General features: G+C 57.3%; 1 protein-coding gene across 5 annotated transcripts in view; it reads right to left on the bottom strand.

The window, feature by feature from the left end:
- Positions 1-236: 236 nt before the first annotated feature.
- AHNAK2 (AHNAK nucleoprotein 2) overlaps positions 237-26,233 on the bottom strand; it is a 37,718-nt gene continuing 11,721 nt past the window's right edge. For 3 of the 5 annotated variants that reach the window (XM_073241742.1, XM_073241746.1, XM_073241743.1), the window contains exons 2-7: positions 18,649-18,707; positions 18,410-18,535; positions 17,707-17,808; positions 16,714-16,855; positions 16,240-16,424; positions 237-16,110 (exon numbers count right to left, since the gene is read on the bottom strand). In XM_073241742.1, the coding sequence (XP_073097843.1) occupies positions 3,607-16,110; positions 16,240-16,424; positions 16,714-16,855; positions 17,707-17,808; positions 18,410-18,535; positions 18,649-18,707 (13,118 nt within the window). In that variant the 3' untranslated portion in view covers positions 237-3,606. The remainder of the gene's footprint in view (positions 16,111-16,239; positions 16,425-16,713; positions 16,856-17,706; positions 17,809-18,409; positions 18,536-18,648; positions 18,708-26,233) is intronic. The other 2 variants (XM_073241744.1, XM_073241745.1) reach the window with 1 other exon arrangement.

Below are 26,233 nucleotides of genomic sequence, written 5' to 3'. Positions count from 1 at the left end.
GCCTCCCTGCCTCTCGTGAGTCCAGCGTGGGGTTTCTCCCCCTCCTCCTTGGTACCAGGCTGTTGTTCAGCCCCCTGAATCCTGTGAAAGTCCTGTGTCTACACGGCCCCCGGGTCAGGCCACACCACGTCTCTGCACTGGGAGCCCTGAGGCTTTGCCGTGCTGCTTTGTAGGAACCCAGGGGCAGGGGCAGGGGCAGTGAGGGGTACCCATGGGGGCGGGGCCTGGAGTGGGGAGTGGGCCCAGGGCTGCTGCATGGCACCAGGGGCAGCATGGTGGCTGGCCCTGGTGTGCAGGGGGCTGGGACTGTGTGGGTAGAGTCCGTAGGATCGGGTTGAGGTGGCTGGGGGCGTGGCGACACCGTGCTGGGTTGGTGTGCATACAGCCCCTTCTCTGAATCCACCCTGTCCTGGGACCTGCCTGGGTACCTGCTCTGCAGACGCAGCGCCTGAATCTTGGTTCGGTGACTCGTTCTGGCCCCTCTGCTGGGAGTGCCGGATCGGAAGCCTCTGTCATCTCCTGGTTCTGAGCCTACCTGCCCTGCTCTGGAGTCTGGGACTGGCTCAGTGGTCCAAGGGACCTGGCCCTACAGAGGCCAGGCAAGTGGACACCAGGCTCCTGCCCCCATCTTGGTGCCATTTCCCCACCTCCCCTGGTCCTCTCTGCCCAGGGAATGCAGGCTGGGTCGGTGCTGGGCACCTAGACATTGGCGTCCTTGCCAGGGGACACGGCCCTCTGAGCCCAGCTGGCCTCCCTGCCAGGCCTTGCAAGGGTCTGAACAGGGGGGCCTTGGGTCTGTGAAGCCCTAAAAGGTGTCCAGGCCTCTGGGAGCTGGTCTGGGAGCTGCACTTGACCAAGCCAAGCACTGGTGGCAGCTGGGGCAGCTCCCCTAGCCCTGTGCCCCATCCATGCACTGCAAGGCAATAGCCCCCCCAGAAGCAGGCTGCTCCCAGACCTGCTCTGCCCTCTAAGGCTTGATGTCTTGTTCTTGGGGCAACTGCATGTGTCCTGGGGCACTCAGCCGGCTCCCCACCAGAAGGCTGGTCCACCACAGACCAGGAGGACTCTGCTCCAGGCCACAGTGGGACAACAGGTACAGGCCACAGTGACTGTCCCAGGCCTGACTGGCAGAGGCTGCTTTGCACACTCTGGGTCTGGCGGCCACACCTTAGTGGCCACCTCGAAGGCCTGCTCCAAAGCAGACCCCCACAGGACACCCAGTTTGATGAGGCTTGAGAGACCCTGGGGAGTACAGGGCCCCCTGGGCTCCAGTGGACAGGCTCTCACATGGCCCCCAGGCCCCACACCCTGGTGTGGTCTCCTCCCCCTGAGGGTGGGCAAGACTTGTCCTTGCCTATAACAAATGAAATGCATGGAGGGGGTGGGATGTCCCGTCCAGGAATACGTAAGAGTACGAGCGTCTTGCTAGGAGTCTGTCCTTTGCTGGCTCGCTGCAGCCAGCCTCTAGGCTGTGGGCTGCCGCACGGAGAGGCCCCCATGGCAGGGCGCAGAGATGGCCAGCAAGAAACAGAGGCTACTGATCACCCAGCCTGCAAGAAATTGCACACTGCTGCAGCTGCGTGTTGGAAGTGGCTTCTTCCCCAGTTGGGTCTGCAGATGAGATCACAGCCTGGCCCGCCCCTGGATGGCAGCCCTGTGGGACCCTGAGCAGAGGCCCTGGCTACGCTGCACATGGACTGCTGACTCACAGAAACTGAGAGATTGTAACCGTGTGCCGTTTCCAGCTGCTAACTTGTGTTATCGTTACACGGCATGGGCAGCCCGGACCCAGGAGGTTCAGGCCCTGGGGAGGCTCTGCCGCTCAGTGGGTCCCCACGGGATGGGACTGCTGCCTTCTGGCCACTGGCGCAAGGCCGTGATCCCAGGTTCAGAGGTGGACAGAACCCCATGGAGCCAGGAGACAGCCACCGGTGTTCCCAGAGCACCGTGCCCACCATGTCCACCTGACACACAAGGAGAGGCAGGGGCCGGCCTGGGAGGGTGACAGCCTCTCTTGACTGCAAGAAAAAGACCCCACTTTCTCCTCCCCCTTGCCCCACTCCAGGGCCACTTGGGGGCCCTCTGTCAGCGCACTTAATAGAGGATTCCACATCCCCTAACTTGGCAACCTTCCCAGCCAGCCCCAGGGACAGACATGGCCTGCCACGGTGGCATGGGGAGGGCCTCGGCCTGTCCTCCCCACCCCCACTGCTGCCCCATGGCCACCGCCCTTCCAGGCCCTCTCAGGGCAGCACCAGCGCAGGCTGCCTCGGGCAGCAGGCTGCCCACCAGGCCCACAGCCTCCAGGGGGCCCTGCCGGCCCTCCCGCCCCACAGTCCTGAGGGCAGCCACCGCTGTCTGTGGCTGGAGGTTCCTGTCCCCCGGGAGCCGGGGGCATCCGAGGGTGGCTGGGAGCAGGAGCTCTGACCACGGAGAGGGCACAGGAGCCCCCGTGAACTGACCTGCTTCCCCACATGGATTAGCTTCCTGCGGGCTGGGGGGCAGGTTGCTGCGTGAGGAAGTGCCTGAAACAGGCCCTTTAGTGGCCCAGGAGCCAGCTCACCTCTGGGCCAGGGATCTCTCTGTGCGCCCCTGCCCTGTGCATGGCTGCCTGTCTTGCACTGCCTCTGGCTGGTGGGGGTGGTCTGTCTGTGCCCCCTGCCATACCCAGCCTTGTCCCTTGGTCTCACAGCTGCTGGCCCAGTGGAGGTTCCGTGCACATAGACAACCACGCTAAGAGTCTCCCTCCAGTCTGTGTTCCTGAGCAACCCAGAGATGAGGGCTTGGAGTGGGTAGGGAGAGGGCAAGGTGCAGGTGAGCCTGACCGGAACAAGAGGCCCACGGACACTGTGCGGTGCGTGGTTTCTTTATTGCACGGCCGCCCAGGTGGGCAGCAGATCCCATCTCGGCCTGGCCGCCATGTGTACACCAAAGGGCTCAGGGCGGGACTGGCAGGGCAGAGGGGCATCAGTGAACAGCGGCAGGTGGTGGGCACATAGGGATACCACAGGTGCCACCCTTCTGCCAGCGCGTGCATGTCATGACACAAGGCATCGCGGAGCTCGCCAGGTGAGACGGTCAGCAAGGAGCAAGCACAGCACGAGGGAGCAGGGGAGGTCCTCCTGGGGAGTGCCAGACACGGGGAGCCTGCTCACGGGGGAGCACCGTGGGGCAGTGTGCACAGAAGCCACGCGCCCAGCCTCGGGCCCCTTCTGCAGAGGAGCAGACCGGCTCTGCGGGCTGGGCAGCTGCCCCGGGAAACGCCCTCTCCAGCACCCTGTCACGGGCGCGGTGGCCCTGTGGGAGCTGGCGTCTCGCAGGGCCCAGGTAGTTGCACTTGCTTCCAAAGCTCTGGGGGAGCGGGGGGCTGAGGGGGGATGTGGGGCGGCCGCCCGCTGTTCTCGGGCCCCGCAAAGCGGTATAGACACACGTTGTCAGGAGGCGTGCTCTGCGCACGTCATGGCTCTGCCTTCAGACTTCATTTGTGTGGCTGTCCTCTGCCAAAAAGTGACCCTCCGGCCCGCACTCGGTCACGGGCCTCGGCACAGGATCCCCGCGGGCCTTTCTGTGCTCTTCCAGCAGGACGAGCTCGGTTCTTCCGGGATGTCAGCATCGCGCTGGAGCTGGCGCGGGGCCCGCGGCCTCTGCGCGCCTCCCGTCGGCCTCTTCAAGGGGGAAGCTGTCTTGGGCATCGAAGAAGGTGGCTGCTTCCTCTTGGAGTTTCTGCTCTGCCAGCTTCGCCTCATCTTTGGCGTGCGCGCTCTTCTTGGTGGGCGAAGAGAACCCTAGTTTCGGAAAGCGAAACCAGCCCGTCTTCTCCGGTCTGGGCGGCAGCCCGGCCTCTGGCCTTTGGAGTGTGTCTTCGGACTGGGCGCTTTTCTCATCCACAGAGGAAGAAAACCCAATGTTTGGGAGCCACAGCCGGAACAGACCAGAAGCCCTTCTGCTTTCGGGTTCTGCTCCTGGAGCCCTGCCCTCTTCAGCTGGGGCCCCCTCTTGGCTGTCTTCAGGGGGACATTCAAGGATTTCCGCAGGCTCCTCGTCGGAACAGCTGTCTGCAAACTGGTGGCCAGAGCAAACTTCAAATGCACATGTTTGCAGTCCAGGCACCACGACACTGGAAGAGATCATTTCAAATGGCTCTCCGGTGTCGGACTGAAGATCTCCAGAAGCGGGGTCCGCTCCTGGGGCGGCACGTGCAGGAGCCTCTTGCAAAGCCCGCCTCAGCTGGGAGTCTGGGGTCCCCACACGCACTCCAGCCCGAGGCAGGGGCTCTGGGATCTTCGCCTTTAACAAGGAGAATCCATAGGCAGGTGTCTGCACCTCAGATGCTGGGATCTCGGATTCCCGTACAACCTGCGTGGAAAATGCCCGGGGATCCGCTACGCCGGCAAACTCAGCCGCCACCGTGCTGCACATGGCGCCCCCCTGGCTCTCCGCCGGGGTTCCCTGGATGTGCACTCTGACCTTAGAAATGGGGGAAGCTTCCGAGGAGAGGCCAGGGACCACAGGCTGCTCCCTGGGCCCCCCAGCACCTGCCTTCAGGATGCTAGCACCCCAGACTCCAGGGCTCTCCCTCTGCAGGGCCATGCCAAGGCTGCTATCTGGGCACTGGATTTCTCTCACAGCAGGGATGAAGATGTCAGCCTCAGAGCCGGGGACAGGGTAGGTGAGCCTTGGCACCTTTAACCTGGGGAATCTGACGGTCAGCACCGAATCTTCCCAGAGCTGACTCGTGGTCACTATGGAAATCTGGGATGGCACGTCGGTTGTCGACACCTTCAGTTTAAGGGGTCCCTCGGGGTGGGAAGACCACTCCCCTACCCCCTTCTTCCCCCTGGAAAGGTCCTGTCCTGCTGGCCCGGGAGGACCTGCCCTGCCTGCTTCTCGGGGAAGACGGTAGGATTCTGGGAGTCTCCTCTGGGGGAAATGAAGGGGAAGGGGGCCCTCACCCAGGCACACCACAGCCTCAGAAGTGCTAGGGTCAGAGGCGGACACCCTGGCAGGAGGGAGATGCAGCTTCGAGCTTCTGCTGTCAAGACTGTGCCTTAGAACACCTGCGTGGGACGTGCTCTCAGCAGCAGCCACGTCTACATCAGCCTCTGGGGACTGTAGGGACGTGGTCACCTCTGGCCCAGGAATGTGGATGTCCTGCCTCCTGACTCCTTCCCTGGGTGAGCCGGCAGCAGGCACATGCAGCAGACCCCTGGGGCCCCCAGCCCTGCTTCTCTCCTCGGAGGAGTGCAGGGCACTGGGCAGATGGAGTGTGGGCATCCTGTGCCAGCTCTCTTGAGACCCTGCCGGCATAGCCCACTCTGGGCTTCCCTCTGCTGGGCCTTCACCATCTGCCGTTCTGCAGGATGGTGGCAGGGGGTATTCTGTGGAGGGGGCTGTGGCCTCCCCACAAGGCTGGCGGGCTGAGCTGTCCCCAGACCCATGCCCTGTGCCACCATCTCCGAGTGACAGGCCATGTTTGGGAAGAGGAAGGTCGCCCTCGCAGGGTACAAGGGTGGGTGTGGCAAGGCCCAGCCTGGGAACACAGACCCAAGGCGGCTGGGGATTCATGCCTGCTGTGTCTGAGGGGACTGCAGTAGCACCAGTGTCCCCAGCACCCTCGCCGCTGCTGGTTCCTGTGGCTGGAGACTCAGTCCTTCCTGGGGGACTGGACAGGGAAGAGTCAGAGTCTGTGTGCAGCAGCCAGGCCCCTCTCAGAGGAGCCCCCGTGCTGGGGAGCAGGGGCGCCAGCCCAGCAAAGCCAGGCGTGCAGACCACTCCTTTCTCTGCGTCCTTTTCAGGAGTCACATCTGGGGGTGCGTCCATCCGTGCAGCATGAACGCCAGCTGAGATGTCCGATGGGACCGGACCTACAACCAGGCTGATCTCTGCAACCCCCAGGCTGCCAACAGGTTCCTCTCTGGACCCTGCTCCCTTCTTCGGGGATGACCTGAAGGATGGAAGCTTGAGCTTTGGCATTTTCAGGGAATTGCCTTTCCCTTCGCAGTGGGCGTCGGCAGCTGGAGTGGCCTCTGAAGCCATGGCTGATGTTCCCACAGTGCCTGACAGCCCCTCTGTCCCCGTGGACACAGAGACACCTGCAGACGGCAGCAGGAACACTGTGGCTTCCCCAGCTGATGAGTCTGGTCGGCGCACGGGGCTCGGAGGAGACGGTGCTAGGGCACATTCTGTGGAAGCAGGCTGCGCCTCAGCAGTACCAGCTCTTGGGACTGAAAACACGAACCTCGGCCGAGGAAACTTAGGAAAAGTCACTTGAACACAAGATGTGGGAAATGGTGAATCTTTTGGGCCAGTCCCACTGTCCACCTGGGACAAGAGAATGCTCATGAAGGCGGGGGACACTGGAGTACCTTGGAGGCTGGGCCAGGGAGCGTCCCCCTGTGACACAGACGGAGATTCCAGAGGCACCTCCAGGGGCACAGTGGATCTGGGAACAGTCACCTCTCCCTCCATGACATGCAAATCCACACTGGGACCCTTGATGTCCACGCTAGGGGCCTTGAAGTCCATCTTGGGCATCTTGGTGCTGGGCATCTGCACCTTGGGCAGGTGGGCCTTGATCCGGGCCCCTTCCGCTTTGCCCTTCACCTCGGATACCGTCACCTCGGCCCCGGGAAGGGCCACCTCCAGCTCTCCCCCGGGCAGGTGCACATCAGCCGATGGCAGCTGGACGCTGCACTCTGGGGCCTGGGTCTCTCCTCCCAGGGAGGGCCGGGTCGCCTCCACTGCGACCTTGGGCACAGGCACATCCACTGAGGTTTCCAAATCCTTGCTTGGTGCAGACACGCTGAAGGACGGCATCTTGAACTTGGGCATTTTGAACTTGCTGTCTCTGACGGCCACCTCCTTGCTTGTCAGAGACAGGTCACCCTCCAGCTTGGCACCTGGCTCCTGGATGTCCACCTTGATGCTGGGCACGGCCACCTGCATGTCAGGGGATGCCACTTCTCCCTTCTTCCCTTTCACGTGCATGCTAGGGCCCTTGATGTCCACGCTGGGGTCATTGACGTCCACACTGGGCATCTTGATGCTGGGCATCTGCACCTTGGGCAGGTGGGCCTTGATCCGGGCCCCTTCCACTTTGCCCTTCAGCTCGGATACCATCACCTTGGCCCCGGGAAGGGCCACCTCCAGCTCTCTTCCAGGCAGGTGCACATCAGCCGATGGCAACTGGACGCTGCACTCTGGGGCCTGGAGCTCTCCTCCCAGGAAGGGCCGGGTGGCCTCCACTGTGACCTTGGGCACAGGCACGTCCACTGAGGTTTCCAAATCCTTGCTTGGTGCAGACACGCCAAAGGACGGCATCTTGAACTTGGGCATTTTGAACTTGCTGTCTCTGGCAGACACCTCCTTGTCTCCCAGGGACAGGTCACCCTCCAGCTTAGCACCTGGCACCTGGATGTCCACCTCCATGCTGGGCACGGCCACCTCCACATCAGGGATGGCTGTCTCCCCTTTAGCACCCTTAACATCCAGCTTGGGCCCCTTGATGTCCACCCGGGGATCCTTCAAGTCCACCTTGGGCATCTTGATGCTGGGCATCTGCAACTTGGGCAGGTGTCCTGTGAGTCCAGCTCCCACTGCCGCCTCCTGGAGCTCTCCCCCGGGCACATGGCCCTCCGGGAGCTTCAGGCCCACCTCAGCAGTCTTAACGTCCAGGTCAGCTGATGGGAGCTCAATGGGGAGGTCACTGGTCTTGACGTCGGCCTGGAGGGAAGGCAGGCACACGTCGTCCTGGGCCTTTGTCAGAGACACGTCCACTGAGGCCCCTGTGGATGTGCTTGGTACAGACACGCCGAAGGACGGCATCTTGAACTTGGGCATTTTGAATTTGCTGTCTCTGACGGCCACCTCCTTGCTTGTCAGAGACAGGTCACCCTCCAGCTTGGCACCCGGCACCTGGATGTCCACGTCTGGGCTGGGGACAGCCACTTCTCTCACATCCACACTGGGGCCTTTGATATCTGTGCTGGGGCTCTTGATGTCGACATTGGGCATCTTGATGCTGGGCATCTGCATCTTGGGCAGGTGGGCCTTGATCCGGGACCCTTCTGCCTTGCCCTTCAGCTCGTATGCCATCACCTCAGCCCTGGGGAGGGCCACCTCCAGCTCTCGCCCAGGCAGGTGCACATCAGCCGATGGCACCTGGACGCTACACTCTGGGGTCTGGAGCTCTCCTCCCAGGAAGGGCTGGGTGGCCTCCACTGTGACCTTGGGCACAGGCACGTCCACTGAGGTTTCCAAATCCTTGCTTGGTGCAGACACGCCAAAGGACGGCATCTTGAACTTGGGCATTTTGAACTTGCTGTGTCTGGCGGACACCTCCTTGTCTCCCAGGGAGAGGTCGCCCTCCAGCTTGGCACCCGCCACCTGGATGTCCATATCCGGCCTGGGTAAAGCCACTTCTCCTCTCATGTCCATGATGGGGCCCTTGACGTCCATGCTGGGGCCCTTGATGTGCATGCTAGGGCGCTTGACATCCACCTCAGGCATCTTGGTGCTGGGCATCTGCACCTTGGGCAGGTAGGCCTTGATCCGGGCCCCTTCCGCTTTGCCCTTCAGCTCGTATGCCATCACCTCAGCCCCGGGTAGGGCAACCTCCAGCTCTCCCCCGGGCAGGTGCACATCAGCTGACGGCAGCTGGACGCTGCACTCTGGGGCCTGGGTCTCTCCTCCCAGGGAGGGCCGGGTGGCCTCCAATGTGACCTTGGGCACAGGCACGTCCACTGAGGTTTCCAAATCCTTGCTTGGTGCAGACACGCCAAAGGACGGCATCTTGAACTTGGGCATTTTGAACTTGCTGTCTCTGGTGGGCACCTCCTTGTCTCCTAGGGACAGGTCACCCTCCAGCTTGACACCTGGCACCTGGATGTCCACCTCCATGCTGGGCACGGCCACCTCCACATCAGGGATGGCCATCTCCCCTTTAGCACCCTTAATGTCCAGCTTGGGCCCCTTGATGTCCACCCGGGGACCCTTCAAGTCCACCTTGGGCATCTTGATGCTGGGCATCTGCAACTTGGGCAGGTGTCCTGTGAGTCCAGCTCCCGCTGCCGCCTCCTGGAGCTCTCCCCCGGGCACATGGCCCTCCAGGAGCTTCAGGCCCACCTCAGCAGTCTTAACGTCCAGGTCAGCTGATGGGAGTCCAATTGGGAGGTCACTGGTCTTGATGTCAGCCTGGATGGAAGGCAGGCACACCTCAGCCTGGGCCTTGGTCAGGGACACGTCCACTGAGGCCTCTGTGGATGTGCTTGGTACAGACACGCCGAAGGATGGCATTTTGAACTTGGGCATTTTGAATTTGCTGTCTCTGACGGCCACCTCCTTGCTTGTCAGAGACAGGTCACCCTCCAGCTTGGCACCCGGCACCTGGATGTCCACGTCTGGGCTGGGGACAGCCACTTCTCTCACATCCACACTGGGGCCTTTGATATCTGTGCTGGGGCTCTTGATGTCGACATTGGGCATCTTGATGCTGGGCATCTGCATCTTGGGCAGGTGGGCCTTGATCCGGGCCCCTTCCGCTTTGCCCTTCAGCTCGTATGCCATCACCTCGGCCCCGGGGAGGGCCACCTCCAGCTCTCCCCCGGGCAGGTGCACATCAGCTGAGGGCAGTTGGACGCTGCATTCTGGAGCCTGGGTCTCTCCTCCCAGGAAGGGCCGGGTCGCCTCCACCGCGACCTTGGGCACAGGCACGTCCACTGAGGTTTCCAAATCCTTGCTTGGTGCAGACACGCTGAAGGATGGCATCTTGAACTTGGGCATTTTGAACTTGCTGTCTCTGGTGAACACCTCCTTGTCTCCCAGGGACAGGTCACGCTCCAGCTTGGCACCTGGCACCTGGATGTCCACCTCCATGCTGGGCATGGCCACCTGCACATCAGTGGATGCCACTTCTCCCTTCTTGCATTTCACACCGATCCTGGGGCCCTTGATGTCCACGCTGGGGCCCTTGATGTCCGCCTTTGCCATCTTGATGCTGGGCATCTGCAACTTGGGCAGGTGTCCTGTGAGTCCGGCTCCCGCTGCCGCCTCCTGGAGCTCTCCCCTGGGCACATGGCCCTCCGGGAGCTTCAGGACCACCTCAGCAGTCTTGACGTCCAGGTCGGCAGATGGGAGCTCAATGGGGAGGTCACTGGTCTTGACATCAGCCTGGAGGGAAGGCAGGCACACGTCGTCCTGGGCCTTTGGCAGGGACACGTCCACCGAGGCCTCTGTGGATGTGCTTGGTACAGACATGCCGAAGGACGGCATCTTGAATTTGGGCATTTTGAACTTGCTGTCTCTGATGGCCACTTCCTTGCTTGCCAGTGACAGTTCACCCTCCAGCTTGGCACCCGCAACCTGGATGTCCACGACTGGGCTGGGGACAGCCACTTCTCCTCTCCTGTCCACACTGGGGCCCTTGATGGCCACACAGGGGCCCTTGAGGTCCACGCTAGGGCGCTTGACATCCACCTCGGGCATCTTGATGCTGGGCATTTGCACCTTGGGCAGGTGGCCCTTGATCTGGGCCCCTTCCGCTTTGCCCTTCAGCTCAGATACCGTCACCTCGGCCCCGGGGAGGGCCACCTCCAGCTCTCCTCCAGGCAGGTGCACATCAGCCGATGGCACCTGGACGCTACACTCTGGGGTCTGGAGCTCTCCTCCCAGGAAGGGCTGGGTGGCCTCCACTGCAACCTTGGGCACAGGCATGTCCACTGAGGTTTCCAAATCCTTGCTTGGTGCAGACACGCTGAAGGATGGCATCTTGAACCTGGGCATTTTGAACTTGCTGTCTCTGGTGAACACCTCCTTGTCTCCCAGGGACAGGTCACCCTCCAGCTTGGCACCTGGCACCTGGATGTCCACCTCCATGCTGGGCACGACCACCTCCACGTCAGGGATGGCCGCCTCTCCTTTTATGCCCTTCATGTCCAGCTTGGGCTTCTTGATGTCCACCCGGGGGCCCTTCAAGTCCACCTTGGGCATCTTGATGCTGGGCATCTGCAACTTGGGCAGGTGTCCTGTGAGTCCGGCTCCTGTTGCCGCCTCCTGGAGCTCTCCCCGAGACATGTGGCCTTCCGGGAGCTTCAGTACCACCTGAGCGGTCTTGACGTCCATGTCGGCAGATGGGAGCTCAATGGGGAGGTCACTGGTCTTGACGTCAGCCTGGAGGGAAGGCAGGCACACGTCGTCCTGGGCCTTTGGCAGGGACACGTCCACCGAGGCCTCTGTGGATGTGCTTGGCACAGACACGCCGAAGGATGGCATCTTGAACTTGGGCATTTTGAACTTGCTGTCTCTCACAGCCACCTCCTTGCTTGTCAAGGACAGTTCACCCTCCAGCTTGGCCCCTGGCACCTGGATGTCCACGTCTGGGCTGGAGACAGCCACTTCTCCTCTCACATCCATGCTGGGGCGCTTGACATCCACGCTGGGGCACTTGATGTCCACCTTGGGCATCTTGATGCTGGGCATCTGCACCTTGGGCAGGTGGGCCTTGATCTGGGCCCCTTCCGCTTTGCCCTTCAGCTCAGATACCGTCATGTCAGCCCTGGGAAGAGCCACCTCCAGCTCTCCCCCGGGCAGGTGCACATCAGCCGACGGCAGCTGGACGCTGCACTCTGGGGCCTGGGTCTCTCCTCCCAGGGAGGGCCGGGTCGCCTCCACTGCGACCTTGGGCACAGACACGTCCACTGAGGTTTCCAAATCCTTTCTTGCTGCAGACACGCCGAAGGATGGCATCTTGAACTTGGGCATTTTGAATTTGCTGTCTCTGACGGCCACCTCCTTGCTTGTCAGAGACAGGTCACCCTCCAGCTTAGCACCTGACTCCTGTGTGTCCACCTCCATGCTGGGCATGGCCACCTGCATGTCAGGGGATGCTATTTCTCCCTTCTTGCCTTTCATGTGCATGCTAGGGTCCTTGATGTCCACGCTGGGGGCCTTAACATCCACCTCAGGCATCTGCACCTTGGGCAGGTGGGCCTTGATCTGGGCCCCTTCCGCTTTGCCCTTCAGTTCAGATACTGTTACCTCAGCCCTGGGAAGGGCCACCTCCAGCTCTCCCCCAGGCGGGTGCACATCAGCTGGCGGCAACTGGACGCTGCACTCTGGGGCCTGGAGCTCTCCTCCCAGGAAGGGCCGGGTGGCCTCCACTGCAACCTTGGGCACAGGCACGTCCACTGAGGTTTCCAAATCCTTGGTTGGTGCAGACACGCCAAAGGACGGCATCTTGAACTTGGGCATTTTGAACTTGCTGTGTCTAGCAGACACCTCCTTGTCTCCCAGGGACAGGTCGCCCTCCAGCTTGGCACCTGGCACCTGGATGTCCACCTCCATGCTGGGCACGGCCACCTCCAAATCAGGGATGGCCATCTCCCCTTTAGCACCCTTAATGTCCAGTTTGGGCCCCTTGATGTCCACCCGGGGGCCCTTGAAGTCCACCTTGGGCATCTTGATGCTGGGCATCTGCAACTTGGGCAGGTGTCCTGTGAGTCCGGCTTCCACTGCCGCCTCCTGGAGCTCTCCCCCGGGCACGTGGCCCTCCGGGAGCTTCAGGCCCACCTCAGCGGTCTTGACATCGAGGTCAGCAGATGGGTGCTCAATGGGGTGGTCACTGGCCTTGACGTCAGCCTGGATGAAAGGCAGGCACACTTCGGCCTGGGCCTTTGGCAGGGACACATTCATCGAGGCCTCTGTGGATATGCTTGGCACAGACACACCAAAGGACGGCATCTTGAACTTGGGCATTTTGAACTTGCTGTCTCTCGTGGCTACCTCCTTGCTTGTCAAGGACAGTTCACCCTCCAGCTTGGACCCTGGTGCCTGGATGTCCATGTCTGGGCTGGGGACAGCCACTTCTCCTATCACATCCATGCTGGGGCCCTTGACATCCACACTGGGGCCTTTGATATCTACGCTGGGGTGCTTGACGTCCACGCTGGGGCACTTGATGTCCACCTTGGGCATCTTGATGCTGGGCATCTGCACCTTGGGCAGGTGGGCCTTGATCTGGGCCCCTTCCACTTTGCCCTTCAGCTCGAATACTGTCACCTTGGCCCCGGGTAGGGCCACCTCCAGCTCTCCCCCAGGCAGGTGCACATCAGCCGAAGGCAGCTGGACACTGCACTCTGGGGCCTGGGTCTCTCCTCCCAGGGAGGGCCGGGTTGCCTCCACTGCGACCTTGGGCACAGGCACGTCCACTGAGGTTTCCAAATCCTTGCTTGGTGCAGACACGCCAAAGGACGGCATCTTGAACTTGGGCATTTTGAACTTGCTGTCTCTGGTGGGCACCTCCTTGTCTCCCAGGGACAGGTCACCCTCGAGCTTAGCACCTGGCACCTGGATGTCCATCTCCATGTCGGGGATGGCCGGCTCCCCTTTTGTGCCCTTCATGTCCAGCTTGGGCCCCTTGATGTCCACCCGGGGGCCCTTCAAGTCCACCTTGGGCATCTTGATGCTGGGCATCTGCAACTTGGGCAGGTGTCCTGTGAGTCCAGCTCCCACTGTCGCCTCCTGGAACTCTCCCCCGGGCACATGGCCCTCCGGGAGCTTCAGGACCATCTCAGCGGTCTTGACGTCCAGGTCGGTAGATGGGAGCTCAATGGGGAGGTCACTGGTCTTGACATCAGCCTGGATGGAAGGCAGGCACACGTCGTCCTGGGCCTTTGGCAGGGACATGTCCACCGAGGCCTCTGTGGATGTGCTTGGCACAGACATGCCAAAGGACGGCATCTTGAACTTGGGCATTTTGAACTTGCTATCTCTGGTGGACACCTCCTTGTCTCCCAGGGACAGGTCGCCTTCCAGCTTCGCATCTGGCACCTGGATGTCCACCTTGACAGTGGGCAGGGCCACCTCCACGTCGGGGGATCCCACTTCTCTTTTCCTGCTTTTCAAGTTCATGCTGGGACCCTTGATGTCCATGCTGGGGGCCTTGACATCCACCTTGGGCATCTTGATGCTGGGCATCTGCACCTTGGGCAGGTGGGCCTTGATCTGGGCCCCTTCCACTTTGCCCTTCAGCTCGGATGCCATCAACTCGGCCCCGGGGAGGGCCACCTCCAGCTCTCCTCTGGGCAGGTGCACATCAGCCGAGGGCAGTTGGACGCTACACTCTGAGGCCTGGAGCTCTCCTCCCAGGAAGGGCCGAGTGGCCTCCATTGTGACCTTGGGCACAGGCACGCCCACTGAGGTTTCCAAATCCTTGATTGGTGCAGACATGCCAAAGGATGGCATCTTGAACTTGGGCATTTTGAACTTGCTGTCTCTGGAAGACACCTCCTTGTCTCCCAGGGACAGGTCGCCCTCCAGGTTGGCATCTGGCACCTTGATGTCCACCTCAATGCTAGGCACAGATACCTCCACATCAGGGGTGGCTGCCTCCCCTTTTGTGCCCTTCACATCCAGCTTGGGCCCCTTGATGTCCACCCGGGGGCCCTTCATGTCCACCTCGGGCATCTTAATGCTGGGCATCTGCAACTTGGGCAGGTGTCCTGTGAGTCCGGCTCCCGCTGCCACCTCCTGGAGTTCTCCCCTGGGCACATGGCCCTCCGGGAGCTTCAGGCCCACCTCAGCGGCCTTGATGTCCAGGTCAGCAGATGGGAGTCCAATTGGGAGGTCAGTGGTGTTGATGTCGCTGTGAATGGAGGGAAGGCACACCTCTGCCCGAGCCTTTGGCAGGTACACGTCCACAGAGGCCTCCGTGGATGTGCTTGGTGCAGACATGCCGAAGGATGGCATCTTGAACTTAGGCATTTTGAACTTGCTGTCCTTGGCGTCCGTCCCGTCTCCCGGGGTGGTGTGCCTGTCCTTCCTGCCACTCTGTCCCTCTTCTCTCCGAGTCTGTCCTGGTTCTTGTACATCTGTGTCTCCTCCTTCTGCTGTAGGTCTTCTGCTCCCATCTGTGTGCGTGGCCGTCTGCAGGGCTGGGCTTCCCTTTTCCATCTCCCGTCCCTGCAGAACTCTCACCGCGGGTGCCCTCGGCTCCCTTCCTGGTGGCCACCCAAACGAGGGCATTTTGAACCTCAGCGTCTTCATCCTTCCGTCCCATCCCTCCGTGTCGTTGTCCCCAGCCTTGCTGTCCTCCTCGCCATCCTGCGTCCTGTCCGCTGCTCCTGCTTCCGTCTCTCGTGGTGGCCCCTGGGCTGCACTTCGGTCCCCCTGCCTGTCCGCTCCTCCATCTGCCTGCTCCCCCACTGTGTCTTTCCTCCCGGGGTGGCCCCTCCTCCGCTCCGGCTGGAGCGCCATCATTCCTCCTTCTGTGTCCAGCACTGCTTCTTTGGAAAATCCAAACTTGGGTGTTTTTAAAGTGGGTATTCGAACCGGGAACTCCGGTGGGCGGCTGTGTGTGCTGACCACGTCCGCGGCGGCCTGCAGAGACAGGCTGGCAACCCCGGTCTCCAGGCCAGGCTCTCCCTCCCTGTGCGCCTGTCCTTCTTGCCCTGGGGCTGGGCCTGGCCCCGGCTTCCCCTGTGCCACTGTCTCCTCCTGGACCTTCCCCTCCTTGGTCTTCCTTGGGCATCTGGGTGTCACCCTGGCCCCTTCCCCCAGGGAGTCCTCACCAGGCAGGCTGGGCTCTGTGTGCTGCTGCTCGCTCGGAGCCGCGGGCCCCTCCTGCGCCTCTGCCATCCTGTCCTCTCTGTGCGCAGTCCTGGCGTCCTCTTTGGCATCACCCCGGGTCCCTGCCTCCTCCAGGACCCCAGCCTGGGGCAGCCCACCCGGGGCCTCTCTTCCTGGTCGTCCCACTGGCACCAGGCCCTTTCCCGTGCCCGCCCGGAATCTCAGGTTCAGGAACCGTCTCCGGGGCTGGTTGTCCGGCCCTGCCTTCAGCTCCTGCCCCTCTGCTGGGAGCTGGGCCTCGGTGTCTGTGTGTGGGGGGGACGCGTCAGGGCCGTCCCCCCGCACACAGGCCTCTGAGGAGCTGTGTGACCTCCGGGGCCCTGGCCCACGCTTGGGCTTTATTGCTTGGAATTTGGGCCAGGACACCCTCTCGTTCCTGGGTCGCCTGCCTCGGCCTTCCCTGGGTTTGGAGATGAGTCTCTCTTGGTCTCCACCTCCTTCCAGCGCCGTGCTGGGCATCTCTGTGTCACCGTCTGCAACAGCCTTGTCCTGAAACACAGGGAGAGCACGCGTGTGGGTGTGGGGGCCGTGGGGAGTGGGGGCGGGGCCCGTCCTGGCCTGGGGCTCTGGGCATGGGGAGGTGGGCCGGGCCCAGCCCTGCTGGCCATGGCACCTCACCTGCATCTCACTGTCCTCCGGGTCACGTGGAGCGCTGCTGGAGGCCCACTCCTGGTCCTCTCCGGCAGGAAGTCTCCGTTTGATTTGGAACTGAACCTTGTAGGGCTCTGAGTACTGAAGGATTTTGAGAGCGTCTTCATATTTAATGTCATCAAAGAATATGGTTGTGCTGAGCAGCTGATCCCCTAGACAAAGACAGAGTGGGCCTTCGGGACTTAGTTCTCCCGGTCCTGCTGTGGGCCAGCTGTGTGCAGGGCTAAGCGGAAGAGGAGAACACCCACCGCGGCTGCCCAGCCAGCCCCTCTCTGAGCCCAGGGTGGGAAGGAACCTGCCTTTGCACAGGCGAGGCAGCCCCGCACAGTGCCATCCCCAGCCCGGAAGGGGCTGAGTCTCAAGGTAAGGCCCAGGCCCCCTCCCCATCCCTCCCACCCTGACTGGGACCCTGGGGACCCTAGGGACGGGTGGCTGTGGCACCTTCTCTCAGGCTGAAGAGCTTGGCAGCCGTGGAACCCTTCAGCACTTGCTTGACAAAGATCCCCTGCTCCGCACCGCCTGTGACACTGTAGCCACTGGCTCCAGTGTCCACCTCGGTCCTTAGGGTCACCTCCGTTGCCTCCTGCATGGACCGGGCAGACGCACATCAGGGTGTGCTGCGCATATGACTGTCCCCCCCGGGCATCAGCTGGGGGTGGCCTCCCCTGAGGACGTCCACCCAGATGTCCCGCCCATCACGCAGACGGCCCAGGGCCAGGGGAAGTGGAGGCCCCGGCCCGCCAGGCCCCGGTGCTGTGTGCGCGCTCTGGGGGAAGCCGGCGGCAGTGGGGGCGGCCTCCTCCCCGTCCCGCCTGCCAGTACTCAGCCTGTGTCCCCACCAGGCCAAGCAGGGCTTACGAGCTGGGAGGAGAGGCTTCTTCTCACACAGCAGCCCCAGCCTCCTCCCCCGGCTCCGTTTGCCTTCTCGTGCCCCGAGCATCAATCACATACGAGGCTGCGATTGCCCAAACCAAGGAGGGTCATAAAGCCGAGGAAAACAGAGCCGACAGCAGTGGTGGCCTGACCTTGGCCACAATGGGGGGCCACCAGGGACAAAGCAGGCTGCCGCAGGACTCAGTGCGGCCTCCTCACGGTGAACCCACAGCATGTAGCCCCTCTGTGGCCTGCGTGGGCAGCAGGCAGCAGCCTTGCCCACTGCACAGCTGAGAACACTGAGGCCTGTCCACCTAGGTCAGGCCTGTCCACTGGCCAGGAATCTGGGCTCTTCGTCATAGGGGAAGCCTGGATCAGCGTCCTGAAGCACCTGGCCATCCCCTGGATGGGCATGGCCAGGGAAACAGGCACGCCCTTCCCAAGGCACGGGGGCATCCTACCAGCCTCCCTGCCCTCTTCCTTCTTGCTCTGGCCCTGCATCTCTGGCTGGAGCCCCTGAGGAGCCCCCGCCTCTGAGCCTCAGCACCCGTCCATGCCCACCTCTGGCCGACTCATCCTGGAAGATGTTCGTGAGTCCCCTGAATCCCGCTTCCACCAGGATCTCCGTCTCCCTGAGGAGCTGTGTCTGCTCGGTGTGTCTTCCTGCAGCCACAGACATCGGGGGTCAGCCACCTGCCAGCCAGGGGACAGGAGGGACTCGGGGAGGCCAGGAGACCCCACTCAGAGACCCAGAACCTCCGGCATGCAGCTGCATGCAGAAGGGGCAGGGTTCCTCCAGGCAAAGGGCACTCCTCGCCTCTGTGTTTCCTGAAAGGGCCTGGCCCCCAGCTCTCAGCTCCCACTCCCCGGGTAACCCCCATGGCAACTGGGATTTTGTGTGTGGAAGGTAAGAAAGAAATACAAACAGAATAAGAATGAGTCATCGGGTGAAGATGCCTGCTCCAGTGCGTTCCCCCAGGCCTCTCCAGAGACATCAGGTGGGCACACACATCCTGTGCTCTGCCACACACAGGCACATGAGGTCTGTTCCCCGCGTGCACACACTGACCCCTTGACTGCCTCTGGGCTAGTGGAAGGGAGGGCCCAGGGGCAAAGGAGCCAGGACAGTGAGTGGGCACGGCTGAGGCCCAGTGGGCAGCAGGGGAGGGAGTTGTGGCTGCATACACATTGGTGAGAACTGCCCACACAGGGTGACACAGGAGGAAAAGTGGCCACTGTGGCCCCACCCTGGGCCTTCCCTCACCTGTGGGTCCCTGTCCAGCAGGCTTACCGCAAATCCAAGGCCAGCACCCTCAGCCACACATTCGTAGACAGGTGAGGACCCCTGTGGCCGCGGCCGAACGATCTCATCCGCAGGCCCTACGGTCACCTGGCAGGAGGGAAAGAGTCAGGTGACCCTCAGCGGCCCAGGCTCTGCCAGGCCCAGGAAAGGAGTGGGGCAGGGCATGAAGAGGGCCCGCATGCCCCTGGGGCCTCACTTACAGGGTGGGCCTCCTCGGCCTCTGCGCTGGCCTCTTCCGGCTGCAGCTGCTGGCCAGATACTGTGGAGAGAAGGCTGAGTTAGCGGAGCCTGCAGGCGGGGGGCCTGGTCAGAGGGGCCCAGCGGCGCATCATACCATGCAGGTGACGGGACCCTGCCCTGGGCTCTGGGTCTGAGAGCACACGTGGGAGGGGAGGCTCCCAGCCAGTGGGCTGGGGAGGTCGTGACACTGAGCTGGTTGGCTATGAGCCAGGATGGGGGTGGGGACACTCGGTCAAGGTAGGCGGATTTCACAGGGTCAGTCCAAGAAAGTCACTTAAAAACACACAAACTAATAGATAGTCACAACCACGAGGGGAAATTGGGATGCAGAGTTAAAACCCATAATGTCCAGCATTCGACAAAAAATAACATGACAGGCAAAGAACTGGGAAAGTGTGACCCTCACCAAGGAGCAACGCAGTTAACAGAAACTACGACTGAACACCCACAGATGCTGGGTTAGCACAGCCTTCAAAGCAATTATTACAAATCTGTTAAAAAAAAAACTAAAGGAAACCACGTCTAAAGAATGATTGGAAAATATGTTGGCTCAATGAAGGGAGAATGTCATAAAGAAATAGAATTAATTTTAAAGAGCCAAGGAGGAATTCCGGAGTTGAAAGGTCACTAGAGGGACTCAACGGCAGAACTGAGACCCCAGAAGAACTAAAAAACCTGCAAATTAATAGAAACTGACTAACTGAAAGAACATGGGTAAAAGTCAGATGGAAAACGAGTAGGGCATCTGGGAGCTGAGTGCCGTCTAGGGCACCAGTGTGCCCAGCCGAGGTCTCCGAGGAAGGGCGAGAAAAGGTGCACACAGTGTCTGAAGGGACAACGCCGAACACGTCTGCAGATCCGAGGAGCTCCACAAACCCCGGGACAAACACCAAGAGATCCAGACCCAGAGACGCCGCAGTTGAATGACGAGGACAAAGAGAGAATTTTGAAAATGAGAAAAACGACCTGTCCCACTGAAGGGCACGACAATGCAGTCAACACCTGACACCATGGAAGCTGGAAGGCGGGACGGGACATTCCCCCACCTTCCAAACGAGAAGCCCTTTGAAGGTGTCTCCTCTGTGCTGCAGATGGGGCAGCGAGCGGGCCGGTGTTCACGGATTCCGGCATCCACAGCGCCCTGTGCACGGAGGGAGGTGCTGGCGGCCCAGGCCCAGTAGGCGGCCCTCCCTGCCAACATCGCACAGTACTTATTGTCCCCAGAACGGCTGGGAGGGGGGCTCTTCACTGCCGGGGGGCTCCCTGTCCGCCCTGGCTGGGGCCATCCCTGCCAGACACCCCTTCCCTTGCAGAATTGACTTCACAAGGGCACGGAGGGAAGTACAGGCCACGACTGAAAGGAGAGGTGCAAAAGGCCCCGTGAAGGCCTCAAGGGCCCAGATGTGGGCTGATTTGATAAAGGCCGGGGTGGTGCCCGAAAGGAGCCTTGAGCCCTGTGGACATGCTAACACACCCTCCGCCCCTCCCCCGGTGGCGGCTGCAACAACAACATATGCAGCAGTAATAGTATAACTCCATTCGGGGTCCCGGGCCCGATTCCATAGTGTGTAAGCGTGTGGGAGGGGGTCTTCCCACACATACTAACACCAAGCAGTTCTCGAACGCCAGCAGGGTGTCCACGAACTCGACTCAATCCTGACGGTCTCTGCCTGGAGACGCACCAGATTCCCAGGTTAAGGGCTCGGTCCTGCAGGACTGCCCCCCACCCCAACCCCAGGCGGTCCCCTGCGCTCCCGACCGACCCCGACCCGTCCTCCGTACGCCAGTGCTCATATGCATTACTTCTCCATACTTTTCCAGGTAATTAACTGCATTAAACAGAATTAATTTTTTTTAGAATCCATTTTTTTTTCACATCTCTTTTGAGGTATGACTTATATACCATAAAGCCCACCCACTGTAAATGCAGAATTCAGTCATTTTAGTACTTTTACAGAGTTGTGCGACGGCCAGCACAGTCAGCTCTGGAATGTGCGCGTCACCCCCAGGCTCTCTGGGGCCCATTCAGGTCAGGCCTGCTCCCCCCACCCCGGCCCCGGGCAGTGCCCACTTCTGCCTGGCACAGACTTTGATCCGGCAGGTCTCCTCGCCCTCCCACTCCTTTTTGCTGTTTGCTGCCACATGTGTATCCTCTGTATATACTGTGCCCAACAAGATGGCATTAGAATCACTGCCCAGCGCGAGGAGCTGACAGTCTGGGGCCTGGGCGCTAAACCCAGCTCATTGCCTGTTTTGTTAGGTTTCGTTGGAACACAGTCCCCACGACCTCCCCCTTGGGTTCGACTAACTTGCTGGAGTGGCTCACACGCCTCAGGAAAACACGTTTACCAGGTTAACGAAGGAGACTGTAAAGGGCACAAGGCGGGGTCCCAGATAAAGGAGCTTCGGTCCTCACCGGCCCAGCTCTGTGGCACACGAGGCACCTGGCGCTCCAGGCAAGGAAGCTCTCCTAGGCTGAGACGCAGAGATACGCTCCTTTCGCGGGTTCTGTGAGGCTGCACTGCACAGTCACGATTGACTAAATTACTGGCCATTGGCTGATTCAGCCTCCAGCCCCGCCCTGGGGGTTGGGGGTCCAAAAGTCTCATATTAACATGACAACACACCCATTCCACGTTTAGAACTGCTGTGAAAGAAAAAGGTGATTAACTGGTAAAACCAGAATGATCAAATGTCGATTTAACATATGGAGAGGTAAAGCCCAGGAGGACTAGCATTTGAAGGACTGGCTGGCGTAGGAGAGTCACTGTGGTAAAGCTCTGACATCACACACGAGGCGGTGTGATATCTTTTGAAGGTACTGAGATGAGCATAAAGCCATAAAGCAACCACTAAAGAGACACATAGCTGATAAGCTGATGGTGGAAAGACCTGGAAAACTAAACAAAGGCACTGTATATAAACACAATGTATATCTAGCATGTATGTTATTGAGTGATTATATATATGTAAATATATTTAATTAATCCTCAAAAAGGTAAGGAAAGGGGGAAGAGGGGCAAAGAAGAGATGGGGAAAAATAAAGTACAACTACCAAGATAGTAGGATTTAAACCAATCATATTTCTGATTACCTTAAGTATAAAGGAACTTAAAATTCCAGTCAAAAGGCAGAGATTTGTCAGATGAGATTTATGCTATTTACAAGAAGTACACCATAAATATAATCATACAGATAGGTTAAAAGAGAAAGGAAGGGAAAATATGTACCATGCAAAAACTAATCATCTCACAATGATAAAGGGGGTAATTCGTTCAAAAAATAATAAACCTGTCTCTATATACCTAATAACAGAGTTAAAAACACTGAACTGAAAACTGGCAGAACCGAATAGACAAATAGACAAATCCACAATTAAAACACGGATCTCTAACACTCCCTCCACAATCAACTGCCTCACGAAATAACTGAGCTAAGAACACCTGGAGCAGCTGCCAATCACTGAGACAGAAGGGACACTTAGGGGCCACTCTGCCTGACAGTAGCAGAACACGCATTCCCCTCAAGTGCGCATGGGACACTCATCAAGATAACCTATAATGCAAGCTCATTAAATACACCTCGAGAAATTGAAAATAATTTAAATTGTACTAGGTATTTTTTCTGACCACCAGTAGAATCAAGACAGTATGATATGAACACACAGCCCCATGGAACAGCACAGAGAGTCCAGAAGAGTCCCACACTTTGGAGGATCAATTGATTGTTGTTGACAAAGCAGCCAAATTAATTTAAGGAAAATAGTACTCTTTTTGACAATGTTGCTGGGACAACCAATATTTTTGGGGGGAATGAAAAACCTGGACACTTACCTCACATCACACGTAAAAATCAACCCAAAATGAATCATAAAATGTAAAAACTAAAACTATTTTCTAGAGGGAAAGTATTTTCTAGCAGAAAACAGTAGAAAATTTTTGCCATCTTGGGGGAGGCAAAATTTTCTTAGGCAGGATACAAACGGTGTGAGTCATAAAAGAACATTTGATAAATTATATTTCATCATAATACTTCTGGTCTTGAAAAACATTCTTGTGAAAATGAAAGGCAGTGTATATATCTGACAAAATACTTGCATCCAGATGAAGTACAAATCAATTGAAAAAGACAAAAAGAAAAACACACCCTCAATTCAAATGAGCAAAAATTTTAAACACACACTTAGAAAAGAAGTCATAAAAGATCATCCATCATGACCAAGTGGGATTCATCTCAGGGATGCAAGGATGGTACAACATTCGAAAATCCATCAACATCTTCCAGCACATCAACAAAAAGAAGGACAAAAACCACACGATCATCTCCATAGATGCTGAAAATGCATTCGACAAAATTCAACATCCATTCATGATAAAAACTCTCAACAAAATGGGCATAGAGGGCAAGTACCTCAACAAAATAAAGACCACATATGACAAGCCCAAGGCCAACATCATACTGAACAGCGAGAAGCTGAAAGCTTGTTCGTTAAGATCGGGAACGAGACAGGGATGCCCACGCTCCCCACTGTTATTCAACATAGTACTGGAGGTCCTCGCCACGGCAATCAGACAACACAAAGAAATGAAAGGCATCCAGATTGGCAAAGAAGAAGTTAAACTGTCCCTGTTTGCAGATGACATGATACTGAACATAAAAAACCCTAAAGAATCCACTCCAATTAGTAGAACTAATAACTGAATTCAGCAAAGTTGCAGGACACAAAATCAATATTAATACACAGAAATCTGTTGCATTCCTATATACTAATAATAAACTAGCAGAGAAATCAGGAAAGCAATTCCATTCACAATTGCATCAAAAAGAATAAGATACTTAGGAATAAACCTAACCAAGGAGGTAAAAAGACCTATACCCTGAAAACTACAAGACACTTGAGAGAAATTAAAGAAGACACCAGTAAATGGAAATACATCCCGTGCTCATGGATAGGAAGAATTAATAGTGTCAAAATGGCCATATTGCCTAAAGCAATCTACAGATTCAATGCAATCCCTATCAAAACACCAACAGCATTCTCCAATGAACTAGAACAAATAATTCTAAAATTCATATGGAACCACAAAAAATTCTGAATAGCCAAAGCAATCCTGAGAAGGAAGAATAAAGTGCGGGGGATCTTGCTCCCCAACTTCAGGCTCTACTACAAAGCCACAGTAATCAAGACAATTTGGCACTGACACAAGAACAGAGCCACAGACCAGTGGAACAGAATAGAGACTCCAGACATTAACCCAAACATATATGGTCAATTAATATACGATAAAGGAGCCATGGACATACAATGGGAAAATGACAGTCTCTTCAACAGATGGTGCTGGCAAAACCGGACAGCTACATGTAAGAGAATGAAACTGGATTATTCATTATACATGTCTAACTCTATACACAAAATAAACTCAAAATGGATCAAACACCTGAATGTAAGTCATGAAACCATAGAACTCTTAAAAGAAAAACAGCAAAAATCTCTTAAATATAAACATGAGCAACTTTTTTATGAACACATCTCCACAGGCAAGGGAAACAAAAGCAAAAATGAACAAGTGGGACTATATCAAACTAAAAAGCTGCTGTACAGCAAAGGACACCATCAGTAGAACAAAAAGGCATCCTACAGTATGGGAGAATATATTTATAAATGACATATCTGATAAGGGGTTATCATCCAAAATATATAAATAACTCACATGCCTCAACACCCAAAAAGCAAATAACCCTATTAAAAAATGGGTGGAGGATATGAACAGACACTTCTCCAAAGAAGAAATTCAGATGGCCAACAGGCACATGAAAAGATACTCCACATTGCTAATTATCAGGGAAATGTAAATTAAAACCAGGTATCAACTCACATCAGTTAGGATGGCCAGCATAGAAAAGACAACGTACAACAAATGCTGGCAAGAATATGGAGAAAGGGGAAGCCCCCTACACTGCTGGTGGGAATGTAAAGTAGTTCAACCATTGTGGAAAGCAATACGGAGGTTCCTCAAAAAACTAAAAACAGAAACACCATTTGACCCAGGAATTCCACTCATAAGAACTTACCCAAAGAAAACAAGATCCCAGATTCAAAAAGACAGATGCACCCCTATGTTTATCGCAGCACTATTTACAATAGCCAAGAAATGGAAGCAACCTAAGTGTCCATCAGTAGATGATGGATAAAGAAGATGTGGTACATATACACAATGGAATATTATTCAGCCACAAGAAGAAAACAAATCCTACCATTTGCAACAACATGGATGGAGCTGGAGGGTATTAGGCTCAGTGAAATAAGCCAGGCGGAGAAAGACAAATACCAAATGATTTCCCTCATTTGTGGAGTATAAGAACAAAGCAAAACTGAAGGAACAAAACAGCAGCAGAAGCACAGACTCCAAGAAGGGACTAGTGGTTACCACAGAGGAGGGGTGGGGGAGGGCAGGTGGGAGGGAGGGAGAAGGGGATGGAGGGACATTATGATTGGCACACACGGTGTGTGTGGGGGTCACAGGGAAGGCAGTACAACACAGAGAAGATAAGTAGTGACTACGCTGATGGACAGTGACTGCAATGGGGTATGTGGGGGGGACTTGATAACATGCATGAATGTAGTAACCGCTATGTTGCTCATGTGAAACCTTCATAAGAGTGTATATCAATGATACCTTAATAAAAAATAAATAAAATAAAAGGGGGGAAAAAAGAAGTCATACAGATAAGCAATATTGGTATATACAATGAAGGATGCAAACATATCTAGTCATCAGGGAAATGCAAATTAAAGCCAATGGAACAAAGATCCCCCACCCAGACTCAGGCAGATATAAAGTGCGGAAAATGTGCGATCTCTGCTATGACAGGTGCTGGGTGCATCGGCTGTCCATGTGGAAAATATTCATCTTGACTCCTGTGTCCCCACAGAAAGGATTAATCTCATGTGGATTGTAGATGCAAAGCTGGAGGCTTAACAGTAAAGCTTCCAGAAGATGAATAGAAATTGCTTTGAGGGTAGGGAAACAATAATTAAACACCACACAGAAACGCCAGCCCGTCAGGAAATGATTAATAAACTGGTCTGTGTTAAAGTGAAGAGCTCCTGTTCATGAAGACACCCTCGAGGGAGTGAAAAGTCAAGCCGTAGGTGGGGCAAAGAGATCTGCGAAATGCTCACCCCACAAGGCCTTCTCCCCAGAATGTAGAAGGGATTGCAAACCAAAGGGAAAAGACAGACAACTCCACAGCAAAATGGGCAAGAAAACACTGGAAAGGCGATTCGCAGAAGAGGACGTCCAGCCAGATGCCTTGGGATGGACCGAGACGATCCGCCGTCCTGGGCCCCAAGGCCAATCGACGTAAAGTGCTCAGCACCCTTATCACCAGGACACCAGGACAATGCCACTCAAAACTCCCGGAGAATGACTGAAATGAACAAGTCTGACCGTGCTGGATGGAGATGGTCAGGGTGACAACAGGATGCCCCAGCCTGGGGCCGGGGGTGGGCTGGGACAGTCGCTCTGGAAGGCAGGCAGCCAG

The sequence above is a fragment of the Manis javanica genome, chromosome 8, assembly GCF_040802235.1.
Source record: "Manis javanica isolate MJ-LG chromosome 8, MJ_LKY, whole genome shotgun sequence".
NCBI classification, from domain to species: domain Eukaryota; kingdom Metazoa; phylum Chordata; class Mammalia; order Pholidota; family Manidae; genus Manis; species Manis javanica.
This window is presented reverse-complemented; position numbering and strand designations above follow the sequence as displayed.